Source organism: Aythya marila, assembly GCF_965140915.1.
Source record: "Aythya marila genome assembly, chromosome: 1".
Lineage (NCBI taxonomy): Eukaryota > Metazoa > Chordata > Aves > Anseriformes > Anatidae > Aythya > Aythya marila.
In genome coordinates, this window is record NC_139042.1 from 29,011,484 (window position 1) to 29,032,805 (window position 21,322).

General features: G+C 43.0%; 1 protein-coding gene across 1 annotated transcript; it reads right to left on the minus strand.

The window, feature by feature from the left end:
* Positions 1 to 6,528: 6,528 nt before the first annotated feature.
* CYSLTR2 (cysteinyl leukotriene receptor 2) lies at positions 6,529 to 16,984 on the minus strand. Its single transcript, XM_082753025.1, has 2 exons — positions 16,829 to 16,984; positions 6,529 to 10,653 (listed from the first exon to the last, which is right to left on the minus strand). Exon 2 carries the CDS (start codon positions 10,628 to 10,630, stop codon positions 9,698 to 9,700), a length of 933 nt encoding a protein of 310 aa, XP_082609151.1. The 5' UTR covers positions 10,631 to 10,653; positions 16,829 to 16,984; the 3' UTR covers positions 6,529 to 9,697.
* Positions 16,985 to 21,322: the final 4,338 nt, after the last annotated feature.

Below are 21,322 nucleotides of genomic sequence, written 5' to 3' on the forward strand. Positions count from 1 at the left end.
GCTACAGCCACGAAGTTCTGACCTAATATCTGTCCCTCACAGCTGACATCCGTGCAGGAAACCCCAATAGTGCTGGGGATGCTGGGCTGGCGGAGCAGCCTCCATGCTTCAGGCAGCAAACCTGGAAGGAGGGGAAGGTGTCCTCTGCAAAAACTGAGCTAAATGCACCTGGAGGCAGAGAGTTTGCTTGAGGAAGTTCTTGCAACAGAGGAATTTGGGGAAATATCAAAGAAGTGGAGGTGGTTTCTCACAAAAGTGCACCACAAGTGCGGGGGGAAATATTTCTGCCTTATTGTATTTTACAGGAAGAAATGAAGCCATGTCTAATGTACTGCAGTGTTTTCAGAAAATATAGGGGGGATTTCTTCACAGCCCCCCGGCTTGGGACACGTCTCCAGCTGAGTCTATCTGAGGTGAACATCTCACCCCGGGGTTTTGTACCTCACCAGAGACAGATGTGCCTGGGATGCTTCAAATGCACGTCATCACACTGTGACCTCTTTATATTTCTTTGAACTGTGCAGCATTATGATTTCTATCACTCTGTGGTTTACGGGGTGGAAATTCCTGTTCGTTAAGTCAGCATCTTGCTTATTGCCACACAGTTCTGGTTCAAACTTTGGGCTTTGTCTCCATATCCATCACAGGTTCATTCTACACCACAGCATAATATTGAAATATTGAGGTCTAAATAATCTGATTCGTTTTTTTTGTTTGTTTTGTTTTGTTTTGTTTTTGTCTGGCCTGGCCTGGAAAGCACCTGGCTGCACCAGGACATAGCTCCATGCACGTGAATTCAACCTTGATATAGTTATGGTCTTCATATTCACTTATTCCCCTATTCAGACTTACTTTTTTATCTGTCTCCTCCCATAGAAATCAGCATATTTATTAACATCCTTTCCTGTGTTGTGTGTTTTTAGGCACTTCCTAAATACCCTGCTTGGATTTTGAAAATACAGCATCGGTGCAGTTTGCATCAGATTTTATATTTTTCTACATTTGCCAGAGGCAGCTGGGCAATCCCACAGTGTATGAGCAAAAGTCCCCAGAGCCGCAGAACAATCTGACTGTGTTCTGTTACCACCTCCGCTTATGGCACATCTTTTCTGAAACAATAAAATTTGATTGCTTCTTACACATTTGTGTATGGGAAGAAGATATAATACTGTCTTCTACTAGAGGGAGATTATATTGGCCTTCAAATCAATTTCAATTCCTCATGAGTCTTCAATATAATTTTATTTCATCTTTATTTTTGGCTATTACATTTTCATCTCTTCATTCTACTTTAAAAATTGGAATTCTCTTGATGCCTTCCACATTGATAAATTATTTGTAATTGGGAACATTGCTCTTGATGGGAGAGAGAGAGGGAGGTTTTAGGTAAAAAGTCCTAAATGTTTTAAAAGAATCCCTTTACTTTCTTCAGTGCTGTTTTGAAGGGTTTAATTTTTTTATTTTTTTTTGCTAGATCTCCCTTTCTTCTTTGCATATGTTGAAGCACTTGGGAACCCAGCCAGAGTGCAGCACTATCCAATGGAGCTGGCACAAAACTTCTCAAAATCTAATGTCCAGCCTTGCTGCTTTTATGCTCTTGCTTACTCATGCTGGTGGTGCATGCAGGGAACACAGACATCTGCATTTTGGGTTGTGATGTCCACATTTGTAATGATGTTTCATGACAACTTTCTGATTCCTTCTGGATGTGTAATCCCCCCCCCAATAGCACATTTAATCTGAGTGACAGCAGATTTGCTTGTTTTCCTTACATACTGTAGTCTCCTGGAAGGATCCATGGATCCCAGCAGTTTGCACACCATAGGGCAAGAAATACTACACCAGTGTCAGGCCACAAATCTGCTCTTTATTTCACAGCTGTCAGTAGAGATTTTTGAAATCTTTTCTACATGGTTTTCATGCGTGTGAAAAATAGACGGCTTGTCAACTTCTTAAAAAAGAAGACAGCATGTTGAGGGTTTTACATATCACCTCAGGCCAAAGTGGGGCTTACAGTCAAGTTGGAAGTAGAAATTCTCTCATAATAAGGATGTTGAGCAAAATTTAGGAAAATGTTGGACAAAGAGTTTAGGGTGGTTCTGTTGTTTTTTTTATCCCCAGAGAGGAAAGGGTTTCACCAGTGCACCATGAATGCCAATACACCATTTAATGAACAAAGTTTCACTCTTGTGTACATCAGATCTGCATTGTAATTTGGTGGTAGAGGAGGGAGGGATGGATAGTTCTGAATCTTTTATTTTGGTAAAATCTGTTACTGGAATATTAATGGAATATGGTTATAAAAGACATTCACCTTGAAAAGCTTGGCACTGATTATCAAATACTTATTAATTGACTTCACAAATTAATATCTATGGACATGTATGTAAGTATCTAAATATATAAATATACAAAAAATAAATGTGAGAGTGTGAGTGTGCATGAGTAACCAAATAAATGTGTACTGAAAAATTAGGAATATGAACGCGCTCCAAAGGTGAGTGTATTATGGGACCATGTGATGGCTACGAAAATGCCCATTACAAACGAAAAATAAGCATCTTTAAATGTACTGAAAATTTAAGAAAGTTCTCAGCTATGAGGCACAGTCCAAGCAACTTGGGATAGTCACCTGTGTGACTTTAAAGGCTCATTCCTGGAAGATCAGTTCAAAGTAAATGAATTTCTGAAATGGAGATATCACCATGCCATGACAAGCTATTCCTGGCAGAGGTTTCATAAGTTCCTTTGCTTTTACTTGATGTTTTCTGATAAAGTCTTTGGCACCATTCCCCTTACTGTTGGTTTCTCTTTGCCCCGTGACTCTGGTTTCCTATGAAACTTGAAGCTGAATGCACCCTAAAGTCAGTTTTAGCTATGTTTAGCTAAAAGAGTTCCCTCTGGTTCCCCATCCATTGGGCTGCCAGTGTCATGCACATTTTTTGGGGTGGGGCAGGAGAGACAGACAAATGTCAGGGTATCCTTGGCCCTACAAGCTGCCCAGGGATACAGGAATGATGGCCATCCTCTTCTGACCGGGTATAGACCCTCTGCCAATGTCCTGGTTCATCTCCAAAGCTATGCCATCTCATCAACTCGGTGGTTATATGGCATACAAACTGTATGGGTGGAAACAGCAAGGTGTACTGGCCAAAGAGAGGACATGGGAGAGGGGGTATCTTGGTTTGGGAGTACCCTTTTATAGGTGTGTGTCTCTACATTGATGTCACTTGCCTGGTTAGATGAGTAGCTGTGTGTGCTCTTTTGGTTCAGAACCTGAATTAAGAGAACATGATCATGTAAAGGCTTTCATGAGGAGATTCAATGTTTTTTAAAGGTGTTTACTGCTGGCTGGTTCTGGGGAAAAGGTGTTACTTGGGGAGTGGTGTTTGGAAAGGCTCATTTAAATGCTGCCTGTCTTTGCCTCAGCATGCTGCCCTTTGTTCATGGCTTTGGGACACCCAAGATAATTTAGGGGGAGACAACAGTAACACTTTTTTGTTCTCACCAGCGTAAAGTGCATCAGTGGAACTGGTATCTGAGGAAAGCCTGTCATTTTTACATTTATCATCTCCCATAGCACAACCCCAAGAAGAACTTCTTGTCCCTATTGACAGGCTGGCTGCCCATGTCATGTGCTTGTGTGGTGCTGAGTTTTGCTGACTGTGAGTCAGGTCTGCAGGACCCCCCCTGAAAGACAGAGCTTTAGATCAGATAGTCAGAAAATAGCAAAAGGCACCGCAGGCCATGCTCATAGACCTTGAGTTCATCCTGCTCCTTGCAAGCCTGTAGATTGGTTCTCCCTGTGAGACTACAGCCTGCTATTTGAGCTGCAATGGCCCTGAAAAGTAAAGGGTAAAATGAGAGATCCTGAGACTGGAGAAGGTCTGCAGGTGTGCTTAAGTTTCATTGTCTTTGAGTGTTGGCTTGAAGGTCCCATTCCTCTGAGGATGTTGCAATGTGCTCTCCTATGCCAGTCCCAAGTGGACCTGCCCATCTGCTCTCATGCTTTCCCATACTGCATAGCCCAACTAGCTCCATAGCCCAGCTAGCTCAAACATAAATCACTACTTAAGTGTAATCAGGAATTTGCAGCTGGAACAGAAAGGTCCACAAATATGGCCAGCCAGAGTGTGTGCTCCAAACCCGGGACCACAGGCTGCCCAAGTGAGTGTGCACCTGTGACAGGCTGGTGTAGCAGCACTGAGCTGTGTTCTCCACCCAACACCTCCACCTTCTGGAGGAGCTGCATTTGCCTGTTCTGCTGCTATCAATTTTATATAGGGAATTCTCCATGTTTCCCATCAGTCCAAACCCAGTGCCATGCAGACTGGCTAGGTTCAACGTCTTCAACAGCAAAGTTCAGTGAGATTCAAAATGAAGAAGAGAAAAAGAAAAAAAAAAAAAAAAAAAAAGAAAGAAAAAAGGAGGAAAAAAGAAAAAGAAGAAAGAAAAAAAAATCAACGAGATAGTACTGTTTTTAGAGCATGTTCATATTTCTGACTTGGGTTTAAATCTTGTCTTCTAGTGGTGAGGGACCACCAGAAGAGACAACTCCAACTGGAGTAATAAAGGCCTTCAGAAGATGTATGATGACTCTTGGGCTGGATCATTTTTCCCATTCTCTCTGGGTTTGTCCTTGTAGCTGCCAAGAAAAAAAAAAAAAAAAAGCTAATACACAGCATGCAAGCAGTATCTCAGCAATGAGCAAAGCACCCTTAAAATATATATTTTTTTCCCAAAACTCTGGCAAGGGACTAGTTGCAAAGAGAAACTGAGCACAAGCAAGGCTTTCTCTGCTGTGGAGGGCTTGTTGGGCTAAGCCTCAGCAGGGCCTGGAGCCAGCCTGCCAGGGATGGCCAGGCTCCCTGCTTCCACGTGCTTTGTACCAGAAGCATTTCATGACCAGGCCATAACCACATCAGAAGGCTGATGAATGAGACGGCAGTGGTTTTCATGGGCAGGGCTCAGCCCCACCTTCGTGGGCTTTGTTTATCAACTTCTATATGCCAACATTTGAAACAAAGCCCTCAAAAACAGATATGGAGACTTGCGGTGGGAGGTCAACAGAAATTACTTCCAGCGCAGAAAGCTGGCAATAAGGTAAAAAAAAAAAAAACATCTGCACCAAGTGCAGATCCCCACCCCGGGGGATTTCCTTTACAAACACTGTGTACACCATGAAACATAGCTCCACTGTGAGTGAACCTTCCCCAGTTCACATGCCATGGCTGCTCAGAGGAAGGCATAACACCAGCAAACATGTTTGCTCCATGTCTGGAAATTGGGACACCCAACCCGACGAGTCAATCTGCCCACTACCAGCCCCAGCATTCGAGGCCTACATAAGGTGATACAGGTGGTAGACACTAAAGTGCAGAGCTTTATTTCTCAGCTTCAGAAATGAAGGCTCTAATTTTGCTCATGTGAGCAGGAATGTGACTTGAACGACCAGGCTTTGGCCCCAGCCTTAGGCAGCTTTGTGCTTTCAGCTGTAAAATCAAAGGGAGGGGAAGTGGTGGTGGAAATCAGGCCAGATTTTCTGAAAGGCCAAAAGGGAATCTGGGACAAAGGAAGCTGTTTAATTCCTTTGGCTTCCTTAAGCTTTTGACCAGTGGATAAACAAATGTAACTACATAACATCAGCTGCATGCAATTAAATTTATTGCTTATATTTGCAGATGTCTAGAAAGATTCCTGTATATACACGGCTAAGTGTTGTGAGAGATAGGGGATTACAGAGCTACATGGGGACAGTCATGTTGTGTGTCAGGTCATGGTCAGTGCCGTCCAGAAAGCTGCAGCACCTTGAAAGGTACTGGGCTCTCTCAGGGAATTTGAGTTTGCACTTCTAACACAGCCTTTGAAAGAGGCTGTCATTCGAGCTGGCTCAGATACCATGCAGGAAATAAAAATATCAGTACACAACTGGACTAATATGAAATAACATCTGACTCTTCCTGACTGTGACTAAACTTGGCTGTTTTGGATGGAACTTATTTCCGCTCCTGTCAGCTGGAGGGGCAGCAGGTCATTTCTCTCTTGACCATCCCAAAGGACCAAGAGAAGTAGCAGCACCTCAAAGACAGGGGAAAAAGTCTGACATCTGGTCTGCTGCCAACAGACAATGTGCTGTTACAGCACAGAGGAATATGAAGCTTGGAAGGGGATGCTGAGAAGCAAAGTGTGTACCTCTTTCTGCAGACACTCTTAGCTCAAGCAAAATATGAGCCTTGGTAACAGTATATATGTTGCGGAGGGCAGAGGATATATCATGAAAATGAAAATTATGTGAGATAATGCATTGCTTGTAATAATACATTACATATATTTATATAAAAAGCAGAATTATGTATGTTAAATATACTGAATATGACACAATAAATACATATTCCATTTATTTTTATATATTATTATACTATTCATAATTTGTAATGTTTATGATATAATTTAGACTACTATATATAGTACATTGGTTATAATAAAGTTCTCCAGCCCATACTAGAAACAAACCAAACCAAACCAAACAACAACAACAAAAAAAACAGGTTGCTCAACAATTTTCTTCCAATTCACACCAATCTTCCCTGAAAGACTTTTGTTCACCATTGGCTAGTTGAAGAGTAATATTTATCCCAAACATTGTTTTTTTTCTTCTGATTTGTGACACTTCCATTATTTTTTTTTATGCATGCAGAAAGATCTTTTATAAAATGGCAAGGAGCAGAATTATCCTTTGGGAGGGCATAGGGTCACATTTGGAAAACAGAAGAGGCAGGATGCAGAGGTATGTCTGTAGTCCACGACAACATGATGCTCCCCTATGCACTGTGACACTGCTCCAAGTATTTCCTTGTGCTCAGGGTCAAGTGGTTCAGGATGTAGGAGGATTTACATTAGAAAATCTCTTTATCCCTGGTGTAGCTTTGGACTGAAAAATTGCCTTTGTCTAGAAATACCAGGGCTTCCATGAATGACAGGAAAACATGTATATGAAGCTAACACATTTATAATTGTTTAGGGGTACCAGTCACTTAAAGACTTCTATTTATATACTTATGTCTCTTTCAAGCTCAAAAATTTACCATTGGTTTAACTTTTCAGGCACATAGCTATTTATAGATTTTTGTCTCCTGGAAAATTAAGGAACTGTGCCAAAATACTTTGTAAGGGTAGGTGGTCCCTTGAGGAACCCAGAGGCATTACTAGGAATTTAACTGTCAGGAGCTTTATTTTTCATAATAAACATGGTGTGTGTTTTTGCTGTTTTTTTTTTTTTTTTTTTTTTTTTTTTTTTTTTTGTGTGTGTGTGTGTGTTTTTTTTTCTTTTTTTTCTTTTTTTCTTTTACTACATGGTCTGTTCAGTGAGCAGAAACATACAAGGGTACCGAATAGAGGAATGGCAGTAAAGTGATGTGAGTGTGGCATGTTATGCAAGTATTTCTAAAGTTGTGCTTCAGGATCTCTAACAAGGATGATCTTCAATCCTTTTGCAAGTAAATAGTATTAAGTATAGTATAGAATTTGTTAATATATCCACACCCCAGGTTTTGACTCATGTTGCCAACTATTTCTTTGGTGAAGATGACAACAGGATGCTCTTACACCTCTGAAGACATTTCTGTCTTGTGAAATGTTAGCCCACTTACACGAACTCGATCTCCGTGTCTTCATCTTTCTCCCCCTGCACTCCAAAGAGACTCCTTGTTAGCTGTGCAATCAATACAAAACATAACTTCAGCACCCAGTAAATCTAGTTTATTGAAACATGGTTTTGACACAAGTGAGATATATCTATCTTTTAGATGCAAAACTATTCACTAATAAGGTGCATTTGGATAGACACAGACACAAACACATTGGTGAGATTAGGCTGAAGATAACCATCTCTAGTTATTTTCCATTCCCTTGTAGCATTTAAGGCGTACAGTATCTTGCCAGAGAGTCCAAGATTGTCACTTGTCCCTGCTCAGGGTTACTCCTGACAGGGGAAAAACACAAAAAAAGAGGCTGCCCTCTTTCCTTCTAATTATTTGCCCACTATCTTTTTGCACAGGCTACCATCTTGATCCCACTGGCATTGCAGACCTTGTGTATTACTCTTTATTCCTTCAACAGCATGGGACCCAGCACTGCAGGAGTTCATATGGCTTCATTAGGTCAGCTCCAAGATGTGCCACTGGACCCATAAGCCAATCTGAGCTATTAAAATAAGGATTTGGAAAACGAACATTGGTGAAAACTTCATGATAAAACTTTGTGCTTACGTCAAAGGCAGCATAAAATGACTAAAACAGATTGACTCTTTAATTGAACATAACCCTTAGATAGCCAAGAAAAACAAGATTTTCTTAAAGCTATGTCAAGTACTTTTCCACCTGACCAGCAATGACATGTTTTCTGCAAATTTTAGACAGCTGAAAATAGCTAGTTGCAGTTATTTTTGCTTGGGAGTAATAATGTTCAGTTTACCAAGAACTTTCTCCAACAAGGTTTAGAGCATTGAGAAAGCACTTTCACTGGCAGAAACCTTCCTCTGGGAGGATTTCACAGGAAGAGAAGGCTTTCAGCCTTGTCTGCAAGTTTTCATGAGACAGTTGCTTTCCTGGGAAACATGACAAGCCATTACAAACCTTTTTGTTGTTGTTGTTGTTTTAATTATTATTTTAAAAATGAAGTACAATTAAAAATAAATCTCAATGCAGTCAGAGTTTGGACCCTGTTTTCACTTAATTGCAACTGGTCTGATTAAAAGGAAATGTGCTAGAAATTGTTCATGGACTTAAAAATGCAGACAGCCATTTCATGAGATTTCCCAAAGTGCGCATAGGAGTAACTCGTCATTGCCTAAATAATTTTAGTTTGCTTCTGGATCCCTACATGGGGATGAGCTGCCAAACCTGCAGCCCTCCAGCTCCATGCCAGCCCATGTCTTGCCCTCACTGCCAATAGTCATAATTCATAGCATCCCAGTACCCACACTGTTTGCTGGAAACCGTAATCTCACTTGATAATCAGTGAAATGTTAAACAAAATACCTCAGTGGCCAGCTCAGAGAGGAAAATTTGGAAGTGGTAATGCCTGCTAAACAGGCTGTGCCAGCACTGGGTCCCATTTGGTTCTTTGCCTTATTTACAAAGTCAGCTTCAGCAGAAAGTATTAGTGATACTTTACATTTCTAGTATGTGTAAACCTTTGGCCAGTGTTTGTAAAGAGACCTTGCAGGGGAGTGTAAAGCTGTTGGGTGACACAGCACCTGAGACAGGCACCTCTACACACGCAGGGAAATGGAGAGCAAAGAGACACTAAGATACTCAGGTGAGTGTGTTCCCTTTAAATCACTGGTTGGATATAATGAAATTAAATAAATGGACTCTAGTAGCAAGGCACATTCCTTTCCTTCCCTTGTCATGGGGAAAGTGGACACTAGATCTGCATCTACAGCGCTCAACAGACATGGACGAGGGATCATGCCCAGGCACCTAACCTCTGACCAGACACACCGCAGAGCTCCTGCCTTGGTTTTGGCCAACCCTGTGAGGTCTTTCCCAGACACATGTGGTCCAGAGAGGCCTGGCATGGAGCAGCGTGGCTACAGGGTGGCCAGCGTCATGCAGCCTCTTTCATTTAATAGCATGGACTCAGTCTAGATGCTCCAGCAGGAATGTGCGTGTGTGATTTTGCAGTTCTGCCCCAGCTACCTGCGGTATAAACTTCTGATCCTCGCTTTGAAATTTTCAGCAGCAAAGTAGTAGAGCACAGGGTCGAGGCAGCTGTTCATGGCAGCAAGGCAGAGCGTGACCACCAGTGCTTTGTGCACGGACAGGTTGTTCTGGCTCCAGCTGCCAAGCATCAGGTGGACTGTCCGCAGTACGTGGTAGGGCAGGAAACACAGGAGGAAGAGGATGAGAGTGATGATGATGGTTGACAGTGCCTTCTTGTGAGAGACCGTCCTCCTGCGCTGAGGAGTCCTGGACTTGAGCAGTGCCCTGATAGCAAAGACATAGCAGATGATAATCGTGCAAAAGGGCAGGGTGAAGCCCACAACGAGGACAACGCTGTTCAGCATGAGGAGAATATCTGTGCTTTCAGGGTGGAGGTCCAAGCATTTCTCTTGTTTATCGTACCCAGCGATTTGTTTGCAAAACAGAGGGCTGGAGGCTGCCAGAACAAAGACCCATATCATTGCGCAGGTTATCTTGGCATACTTCATGTTGGTTACTTTCCAGCGCTTGAACGGGTAGACAATGGCAGTGAAACGAACCACGCTGAGCACGGTGAGAAAGTAAATGCTGCAATACATGTTCACGTACAAGGCGTAAGTCATAATCCTGCAGGCAATATCGCCAAATATCCAATGCGATCCCAGCAGGTAATAGGAGGCCCGAAAGGGCAAAGTGCTCACAAACATGAGATCTGAAACAGCCAGGTTCTGCATGTAAATGTTTACTGAGGTCTTCCTCTGGGAAGGCTGGAAGAAAACGTATATGGAGAGGCTATTTCCGACAGTACCCAGGAAGAAGATAAAGAGGTACATGACCGGATAAATGGCTTGCTTGAAGGCATCAATGGTACTGTTGAATGAGCTGTTATCTGAGTTGTTGTATAGCACCATCTCGGAAATATTCATAGTCCGGAGTAGTCTCTGCCTTCCTGCCAAAGTAGAAAGAAGTGGAGTCAGTGCAGGGTTGCAGCTCTGCAGGGAGTTCAGTGCTGGGGTGGTTTCACAGGGCAGAAGTTACAAAATTCAGTGGAAAATAAAGGTTCCTTAATGAGTAATCACTTGTGATACTCCTGTAAATGATCTCAAGATATAAAGCACCAAGTAAGCTCTAAATGGTTTCAGTATTACAGCATCTGTTTGTTATCTCAAACTATGAAAATGCTGGCTCTTAAAGGTGAATGTTATGCCCACATCTGATGGCAAATCCCTGATCTTCTCTATCTCTATGCAAAATAACCCAATTTACCACCAGCCATTTTGTAGCACGGAGGTTTTGGGTCTCCAGTTACCTCCCAAGGAAACATCAAAAGAGAAATCACTGTCCGCTGGTAAGTTTGTGCTTCAAATTAGGACAAAAAGTCAAAATTTGTCTAGTTCCAATTTGACAATAATTTGTCATATTTTTCTGTTATGTTATCTGCTGTTGAAAGTGTGTCACTGGGCTTTCCAATGAATAGCAATACCAAGGGCATGTTGACATACTTCGATATGTGTCAATTACGGATGTTTCGACCTGAAACACTGAGTAAATGTTGTACTAGTCATGCACAGTTCCTTTTTTAACTCCCTCCTCCTTATTTCTTCTTTCCTCTAATTGGTTTCCAAGGTCTCTTTTTTTGTGGGGCCTTTGCTTCATTTACTGCTTTTTCAACCTTTTTTTGTGCTCATTTCCTCTAAATCAGACACTCATCTATGCACACTTCCAGGACTGCCTGCATTAGCAGTCCTAATGAAAATGGCCTGCAAAAAAGCAGGCTGTGTTCATAGAGAGTGACATTTTCCCCCTCCATGAGGCTGTATTTCAATCAAATCAAAATCTCTGATCACTAAACCACTCTAAATAATATATATTTCTCATTAGAGGCTATTTCCTTGCTAAACTCCTCATTTCTTCTCTCAGCAAACCTGCAGCTAGGAGTATTTGAAAATGAAGTCTCTAGCCTTGTTTCTTGTTTAACAGTGGGACAGCAATCTCCTCTCGGCATCTACCAGCACATCCCAGAAATGAAGCTCTGGAATTTTGTATCCTAAAAAAGAGAATTACATGAGATTTCCAACTGCATGAAGAAGGACGTTTTAATTTGCTCCAGAGGGAGTGATAATGGGCTGATGGCACATGATTGTGGGTTGCATTTTAATTCGGACTTCACAGGCTTCATGCTTTTAAATGAAATTACTTGCACTCTTGGAATGTCCCTAGGGGGAAGAGTGGGCTCTAGACTTGGGAGCCCTTGTCTGCCACTTGCCCACTAGAGTACTGGCAATGCTGCTGTGAATGGGAGGTGATTTGGGAACCCTTAGCCTTTTCCCATGGTGTGGGAGCCTGTGCTATATTGAGGGCAGCCCACGACATCTCCAGGGCTGTGTCTGGATCCCTTAATATAGCAACCAGATATGCCCTAGCAGTCACCTTTTATTGGCTCCACTGTGAGATGGAGCATGGGAAATGGGACCTCTCCAGCCTGGGCTCCTGTGGAGCAGGGCTTACCCACGCCGTGGCGAGATGGGACGGTGGCAGCTCAGGGAATGAGGACATTGACTCACAGTGAATTTGTGTCCATCCCTGCAGTGCCTGCAATCGTCCCTTCAGAAAACAAAGGCAATACCTAGGAAGGTCAGGAGCACTGAAGACTGGAACTGGGCAAACTGAATATTAGTGCCCAGCAAAGCTTCTGGAAACAAGTGCTCCTAGAGGAAATCTCATCTGAGAGCCTCTTCCACAGCGGAAGGGATAGACAAGGTACAGTCCCTATCAAATCTTTCGCAGTCTGAGGAGTTTTGAATGATTTTGGTTCTCTGTACAAGTTACTTACTGACACCAAAGTTTTCTGTGTGGGATCAGGAACCAGCTTTTATCCTAATGGAAGCTGGTCCCATCTTGCAGGGAAACATTGCATCCCTAGGTACTGCAAAGGGAAGAGACCTTTTGATTGTACTTTACTATGACTCAAGCATCTGTGCCTTTAGAAACCTCAAAACACAACAGAATATCTGTCAGTGAAGAAACCTGCCACTCGTAGAAGCATCCCTGTTGTGTGGGCCACCAGGCCCTTCTGTGAGATAAAAGAGTAGAATGAGGAAGAACTTGGAGTACGGTCAAATTCAAAGCCCTGCTCAGCACCATGAGTAATGAAAGTCCTGATGATGAAAAGCCCTTGGGTACCTCTGCTCTGGGGAAATAACTATGGGCACCACAGGCACAGAGCCTGAGTCATCACTGGTCAAGCTCTTCAGGTGAGGTTATCCATCTAACAACTACCATTACAGCTATTTTGTGCTCCTTACCTCTCCTGCCATCTGAAGACTTTCAAGAAACCAGATCTGTATGTGTAATTGAGGAAACTCAGCATCCTTGCACCTGGCAAGAGAGCCAGTACTCAGACCCCTCTCTAAATTACACAAGTAAAACCTTAAGGTGTTACAGGCTGCCTATGAGCAAAAGACTGGGGACCGGTAACCTGAAATGTGTTAACCACCATGGTGCCTGCCCTCTGCAAAGGGCCAGGAATGACCCTTGCAATTTTCATATGCAGATGATCCTATTAATTGTGTTTTAACACACAGATCAGTGTCAAACAGAAGATGTGCGGTGAAAGATGTATTCCACGCAGGACTATCTCAAGCAACCACAGAGGAGAAGGAGAAAATTTTAATTCCCTCCTTGAAGCCAAGAGCCATTCACCAGTCAGCTAAGGCCAGGAGATGCCTCCTTGGTACACAGAAAGAATGACATGTCTAAGAAAAGGCAACAAACTTTTTCACTGAGAGCATCCAGACTGTCTCCTGGGTCAGGAACAAACAGCAGGGGTTTCAGGTAAGAGACTATAGGGTCCCCAAAAAGACTTCCAAAGGGAGATTGATGGTACAATCTAACATCCTTCTGAATGAAAAAAAGAGGGAGAGAAAAGGACAGTCTGCAATGGGAGTCTTTCTTCAGTGGTGCTGGAAGAATTATATGATTGAAACTCCCTGGGGGGAATTTTTTTCTATATGCGATTTTCTACCAAGAAGAAGGAGCTGATGCACATCCCAAAGCTCTACCTTGGCAGGAAAGGGAGCACATCCACGGATCAAGGAAAAGGAACTCTTTTCTGAAGTAACTGCTGCATATGTAGATTAGATGTTGAGTTTGGAAAGTCTTATTTTTTTAATTTCTTCTCCTCCAAGGAGTCTTCTAGAAACATTTACAGCTTGATTATTATGGATATCATAAAGGAATATTGACCTTTTATTATAAATTATATACATAATAAATTATATATTCATTATTAATTAAAATGCTGCCTTTTATTTTAGCCTGGCTTGAGTGTGATTTAAGATTATGTGGCAATAAGAAAGTGAATCTAACAGTCTCAAGAAAAATATGGATACACAAACCAGGTGGGGAATTGATAGAGCAAAAGAAGGAGGAGACTAATCTTGACTGAAGGAGATACTAAACTAATAAAAGAGTCCCAAAACTATCAGATTTTAAGCTGGGGATGCAGGTAGCAGTCTGCACAGACTTGGAGTGTTTCAGCTCATGGGTGACACAGTGGAGAGGAAAGATCTGGGATGTAAGGAAATGAGGGATCTTTGCGGATAAAGGCAAGCTGTACAGAAAGGACAGGCTGCTCCGTACCCTGAGTGGAGCCAGTGTGCTGGCACTGCAGACTGAAAGGTTTGCAGAGGAGTAATTGATTAGAAGCAACAGGAGAGCTGACGGGCATGGGAGAGAGCAAGTGGGCTGGACTGACAAGAGCTGCAAGAGCAGTGCTGCTGACATCCAGCATGCTGCTGAAAAGGCCAGGAGGGAAAAAGCAAATAAAATAAAATAAAATAAAATAAAATAAAATAATCTGTAAAGCACAGCTGCAATAACAGCAATAACCAGGGAAGGCAAATCCAACTGCCCATAAAGGCTGGTGCGTGCTATATTGAGGGAATAAGAAAAAGCAAACCTTACATGTAATTCTGCCCCAAAGCTCAAAGCCTGGGATCTGGAAGGTTTGGCATGAAACAGCAGCCCTGGTGCAACAGGCACCTCAGAGACCTGCTGGGGAGAGGATAATCAACGGGAGCCTATGTTGCCATGCTACCAGCTTTATGGTAATGATAGTGTAGGATGTACAGGTGGAGGAGTGGCACTGTGCAGGAAGGACTGTGTAACTAGCAATAGCATAAAAATATTATTGCTACAGAGAAGCGCTACAAAGTCCTTGTGGGCAGACATCCCATCCTATGATAATAAAAATATAGTACTAGGACCACACTGCCAAGCTCCTCATCACAATGATGACAGTCATCAGAAAATGTTAAGCGAGATTAGAAAAGCTGAAAGCAGGAAGTATTAGCAGGGGATTTCAGATGCCTTTGTACAGATGTGATGCTGCATCAGAATAAGATACAGAGAGGGTATCTGTATGCAACAAATGCCCAGTTCCTAGGATAATTAGTCCCACAATCCACAATACAAGATGTTATTCTGCATTTGATCTTTAGTGCTGCATGGGTCCTAGTTAAAGCAGTTTTGGATGGAGGGAGCCCTGTACTAGCAATCACAGTAGAGCCTGGTTCAGCAGTGTACTGGGACAGGGGAGCAGTCCAGAACCAAGAATTCGACAGATGAAGGGGGGCATTTTATACTTGTATATGCATATTTATGCATTTACAGAGTTGGATTTGTCAAAGCTTTTGACAAAGCTCTGCACCAAATTTTTCTAAGTTGCCAGTATGTTCTCCGATGGACTGGAAGCTGGCTAAAGGGTAAGAAGCAAAGTGTAGGGCTTAACAAATCTGCAATGCGGTCCTATAGAGTTCAGTAGTCAGACCAGACTTGTGGAGGATTTTAAGAGTGAGGACTAAAAAATCTGGGTCTCTTCAGCACATACAGGAGGACACAGCCAAGGTCTGCAGACTTGAGGAGGTGGAGGATAGTATGGATGAATGCAACGTTATTCACAGGGTCCCACAGAATTACTGGGACTTGGGGTGCTCAGCAGGGCTGTTAGGAGCCTGCTTTCAAGCAGAGAGAAGAGGGTGTTCCTCCATGCAGCGAGGAGCAGGCAGCACTGGCAGCCTGGGCTCTCCCCAGTTCTAGTGGGAGGCTGCACCATGAGCAGACAGACAAGTCAGCCAGCATCTCAGCTGACAGTGGAAACAGTTTCTGTGGTTGCCCGGACAGAAGGACACGCTCCTTTGGGGAGATGTGATTGAGGGGACCACTGCTAAACGTATAAATGTGGAACTGAACTGAAAAAGACCAAGTAAAAGCTCAAAATCTGCTGCTTTGAGATCTACTACTGAGATCTCCATAATGCAGAGAACTACCAAAGAACATATTTTCAGTCAGATGTTCTGCATACGCAATGATGAATAAGGATTTCAGACTATTCATTCAAAAAATATATTTTTGCAATGCTAAGAGGTATATAGACCTGGTTGTATTACAGGCAAAAAAAGTGCTCTGTGAATCTATCACAGTATCCCTTTGTCTGCAGAAGACCCCAGACACCGTAGTCTCATCATATTCATTATCTGAATACATGTAGGAAGGCAGTTGTGGTATTGCCGCTATATATAGAAGCAACAGAAGTTCTAATATTTCTTAAAGTCATGTTGGCTTTCTTTCTAGTATTCACGTTGTGTTTCAGGAGCAGCATTACCAAGAATAAACATAACAGAATGTAATATTTGGAATTAACACTGAATTCAGTTTGCCAAAACATGCGGCGTTTTATTAACCTTTCTACATGCAAGATTCTGACCTCTAGCTCTTTTTATTTTAAAAGCTGGCCATAAACTAAATATATATGTGTCATTTAGTTAAAAAAAAACAAAACAAAACAAAACAAAAAGACAAGACTTAATTAATCAGATCCACTACTTGACTGCTATCTTCCATCTGGAAACAGTCCTAGTTACACAATTATACTTTTCCTTGTTTCTGCCAAAGAAAATCCAGAAGCCCTGTGTTATCATAGAGAAATTTAGTTAACAAGCACAGCTACTAACAAATTCAAAGTTTACTGCAAGTGAGACAAAGGTCGTGTTTTAGTAGTTTGTATTTTAGTTATTGCAACCCTTTTTATCTACATCAGAAAAAGCAGACAAATCTTGTCTTACCTCAGCTCGTGTGCCTTCTGGTGTGCTCAGAATTTCCTTCTTCTGCTTGCTGTTGTTAACAACTTTCAGTTTTGTTAGTGGAAAGGAAAAAAAAAAAACTTAAAGCAAAATTGAAATGCTATTTATGTAGAAGCCACAGAAGGGCAATGGGTAGTAGGAAAGGGAAGTAAATCCTGATGAACGGACCTTATGGTTTCTTAAGAGAGAAATGTTCTCAGCTCAAGGAGTGGTGCTAGCAATCACATGGCAATGTTTCATATCTTTCACCCAATGGAAGAGGCCCTGCAGCTTACGTGGTATCTGGAAGCTCTCTGGATTTCTGTATTTGTCCCACTCTTAAATATATGCGCTTTTGGGAAATCAGGATTGCTTGAAGTATTGGAAGATGTTCCTGTATATGTTTCACATGGATGATTATAAGAGTAGTTCTTGGAATTATAGAGAGGCCATATACCCACTTTATCTCTCAGGCTTCTTATGCAGAAAGGTCACAATGAGCAAAACCATAAGCAGGCATCTAAGAGTTCATGAGAAATCAATTCAGCTCACAGTCTAAAGACAAGTTTATGGAGAAGAGGGACTAATTTTCCCTGAATGTAGATAAGAACTGAATACATCACTATTTTAGGCCATGAACAAGAGACTGGAGTGAATGACTTGCTGTCCCTTAACATTTCACCGCTTCTCGGTGGAGCTACAGTAACTGCACAGTTGGATGCTCCTGGACAACTGCAATGCTGAAATGGGGTACTTTAAAACCAAGCTTGTTAATTCTTTGTAGCTGCTTGTTTATTCCTCTTCTGTGCCATCAACACACACAGGTAGGCCAGACACACCTCTGGGTGCTGTGTTTTATTTCATAAACATCAGGAAATGCAATCAGGAATTCACACAGAGCTGCTTACCACAGCTCAGCAGGTGTGGAGTTTCCCAACAAACCGTCTCACTGCCTACATCTATAGTCATTTACATCCCAAATTGCTTTAGGTACTCCCATTTGTAATCTTTCCTCCATTGGCCACTTGCATCTGATTCTCATTTATCACAAGGATTCTTCACTCTGGCTGTACACATGGATTTTGGAACAGGTGAAATAGGCTTCTGGGTGTGCTCCCTATGTGGGGTCATAGTGGGCAGAGTGCAGTGGCTGTGAGGATCAGTGCCACTAAAATTCACAAATCCCGGGGAGGAGGTACATATAGCTTTCAAGTGGCTCTGTGGGCTTCTTTTAGCATGGACCTGAAGGAGGACATGAAAAAACAGCATACCAAGGAACTAGGCTAACATCTTCAGTCTCTGGGGTGAGCTCAACATCCATGAGTGGTGGCTTTGAACATTTGCCTGTATTTGCATTGACACTGCAAAGTAAGTTTTAAAAGGCCCCTGGTAGAAGTCAGTGGCAAGTGAACTTTCAGGGTGTGGTGGTTGAATTAGGACCTCCACTTAGAGTGATCCACTCTAAGTTAGGGCCTATCTTAGACCTTGCCAACTCTTGTGGCACCAAGGATTGTGGAAGGCATCTTCTTCTAGCTGTGGTCATGCTGCTGTGCTTATTGTTTCAGCCCAAGGTCTGCCAGCAGTGGCTCACTTGTGTGCTCCCAAACCCACTTTGGCCATAAAGACAGGTTCTGTAGATACCTGAAACAGGAGGTTTTAGCTCACCCAGCCTCTTCTGACCAAAGCAGGGTAGGAAATGACCTTGTGGGCAGCTTTCAGAGGTAGAGCCCTTTAGGAGGAAGCTTTGATGTGCAGCAAGAGGAGCATGGGGAACAACAGCTTAAGACAGCAATACCGTGTCTGGAGGAGAGTTATGGGCTCGGAGTTATCTCACGAGATGCACCATCCACTGAGACTGCATCTTAACTGTATCTTATCTGCAAGCGGCAGAGGCAGTGCAGAAGCGGTCTGATAGCATCTCTATCACATGGTTCATGGTAACAATCATGCTGGGACTGATAGGTGGGCTGTTCCTAGATACCCAGGGTCAGAGACTGAAACATGCAGAAAAGTTAGACATTGATCACATGTTAATTTCCCGAGTGTGTTTTGCAACTTACTCTTTCACCGTATGATATGGTTATCTTCATTGCCTGCAAGACTTCCTATATTCACGTTCTAGTACATCCTGCTTTCTGGACAGACCTTTTCCCTTCCTTTTATAAAGTAATTCTGCATTTTTGCTTTTAGCCCCAGTTTGAATAGATGGGTTTCGCTGCCAGCTCACCCTGCACCTGACGAGCTAGATCCGGAGTGACTGCTCTGGATTTTTTATATACAGTCAGTGGATGACTCAGCTTCCGAGGAGAGTTTATTACATTTCTTACTGATAAAAACTTCAGCAATTCTGGAGAAGCCATCTCAGAATATCATGAAAAGACTCATTACAAGACTCTGTGCGCACATCACACTCAACAGTTCACAACCCAGATTACTTCTGCATCTCGAGTTCCACAAAAGTCACAGAGGATTCAGGACACAGTAGAGTGCAAGCCACCCATCTGGCTTGCAGTTACACACTGTCCTACCTTTGTTTCTCTTCTCTTTTTACATTTCTGGCTCCACAGAAGCCCAGTTTCAGGACTGGGTGACACATTCTTTTTAATTCCCCTTCTATACAGACCTGCCTCTCCTCCAGCCTTGCACAGGCGCATTGCCCATGGAGGAAGGCCCTGCTCCCTCCATCCCACAGTGGTGAGCAAAGCCACTGCTGCAGGCTCTGCATTGCCATTGCATAGAGAAGCTCACCTTTCAGACTTGAGATAAGCATTCCAGATCAGTTTAAAACAAATATTTAGATTCTCCTTCCCCTGTTCAGCATTTTCTGTAGGCTAGTTGGAGTGTCCCTAGAGGAATATGTCCCATAGAGGAATGCTACGTTTTGTCTCCTAAAGTCACATGAGCTGCTGTTGCGGATGGTCCATCACCTGGTGCATCTCTTCATCCCCGCAAGTCTCACTGGGCAGGGAGTTGTCTGCTTCACACTGCAGAAAAGGGGGCTGAGAGCTGCCTGACACCCACCTGGGCAAATCTGTGTGTCTGACATGTGTGCATAGCCTGACAGCTATCAAGCTGATGTGCAAGTTCATCAGCCATTGCTCAAGGGGCACAAAGGCATTTGCACATCAGCCCCACTGCCACAGGAACCATGCATGTGAAGTGTGGCAATCTCCAGCATTGGGGCAGCTATCAAGTGACCTAAGCAAGCCAAATGAAGAAGTCTGTATATTATTCCTGCTCTTCAGTCCATGTTTTGCTTTCTGCAGGCACAAACTTCCAGTGGCAGAGTTTCACTTCTTCATGACAAGGGATTTTTGATAAAAATTGATCTGTCAAGCAAGCAGGAGGAATTACATCCATCGAAGATTTTAGCACTGCATGTCTTCAGCACAGCAGTTTAGCCTACTAACACATATCTCTTTCCAGAGACTAAAATCGCAAAGCCTGCATTCATTTTCTCTGCAATCCAGGAATAAAACAGTATCAAATGCTGGTAGCTCATCTGCTGTCAGACATAAGGCTTGATAGATGGGAAGATGAAAGTGACTGCTGCATGAAGAAAGGGGAAATAGGGGCAATTTTAACAGAAATAATTCAGAAAGGAAAAACACAGGAGGTTTCCAAGCTGTTTCTTTTGCAACAGTAGTAATTACATCTTTTTTAATTGCCTGTAGTTTTCTTGTAACTGTTTGCTGTTCCTCTTTAAAATACTATTGAGGGCAGAGGAATGTTAATATTTATCTGGAATAGCAAAAGACACCTAATATTGTTTTTATATAAAATAAGCTGTCCTTTCACAGAATCATGGAATATACTGAGTTGGAAGGGACCCAAAAGGGTCATCAAGTCCATCTCCTGGCTCCACACAGGACCACCCAAAAATCAGAGCATGGGTCTGAGAGCATTGTCCAAACACTTCTTGAAGTCCGGCAGCTTGGTGCCTGTCCCAGTGCCCGCCCACCCTCTGGGTGCAGACCCTTTCCCTAACCCCCAGCCTGACCCTCCCCTGTCCCAGCTCCATGACGTTCCCTTGGGTCCTGTCACTGTCCCCAGAGAGCAGAGCTCAGCGCCTGCCCCTCCGCTCCCCTCATGAGGGAGCTGCAGGAAGCCATGAGGCCTCCCCTCAGCCTGCTCTGCTCGGGGCTGAGCAAACCCAGGGACCTCAGCCCCTCCTCATATTTCTTGCCCTCTAGACCCTTCACCATCTTTGTTGCCCTCCTTTGTACACCCTTTAATAGTTTTATGTCCTTCTGAAATGTGGTATGAACTACCAAAACTGAGTATGTTTTTTGCCCACACCTCCAAGGGTGACTGTGGGCCTTGGAAATAATTGTTGGTCTTCAAAAGCTGTGGATTGATGGTGGCCAGGAGCATTAGCACATTTCCTGGACAATTATCGATCTAATCTTTGACTCTGAAAAGGCTGAACTAGAGCAGGACAAAACACCAAACACTTTCTAAGGCCTTCATCTAAAGCCCATTGAAGTCTTCAGGAAG

Excerpts from the sequence above, each read along its gene's own strand:
- CYSLTR2 (XM_082753025.1), bottom strand. The coding sequence starts at position 10,630 with ATGAATATTTCCGAGATGGTGCTATACAACAACTCAGATAACAGCTCA.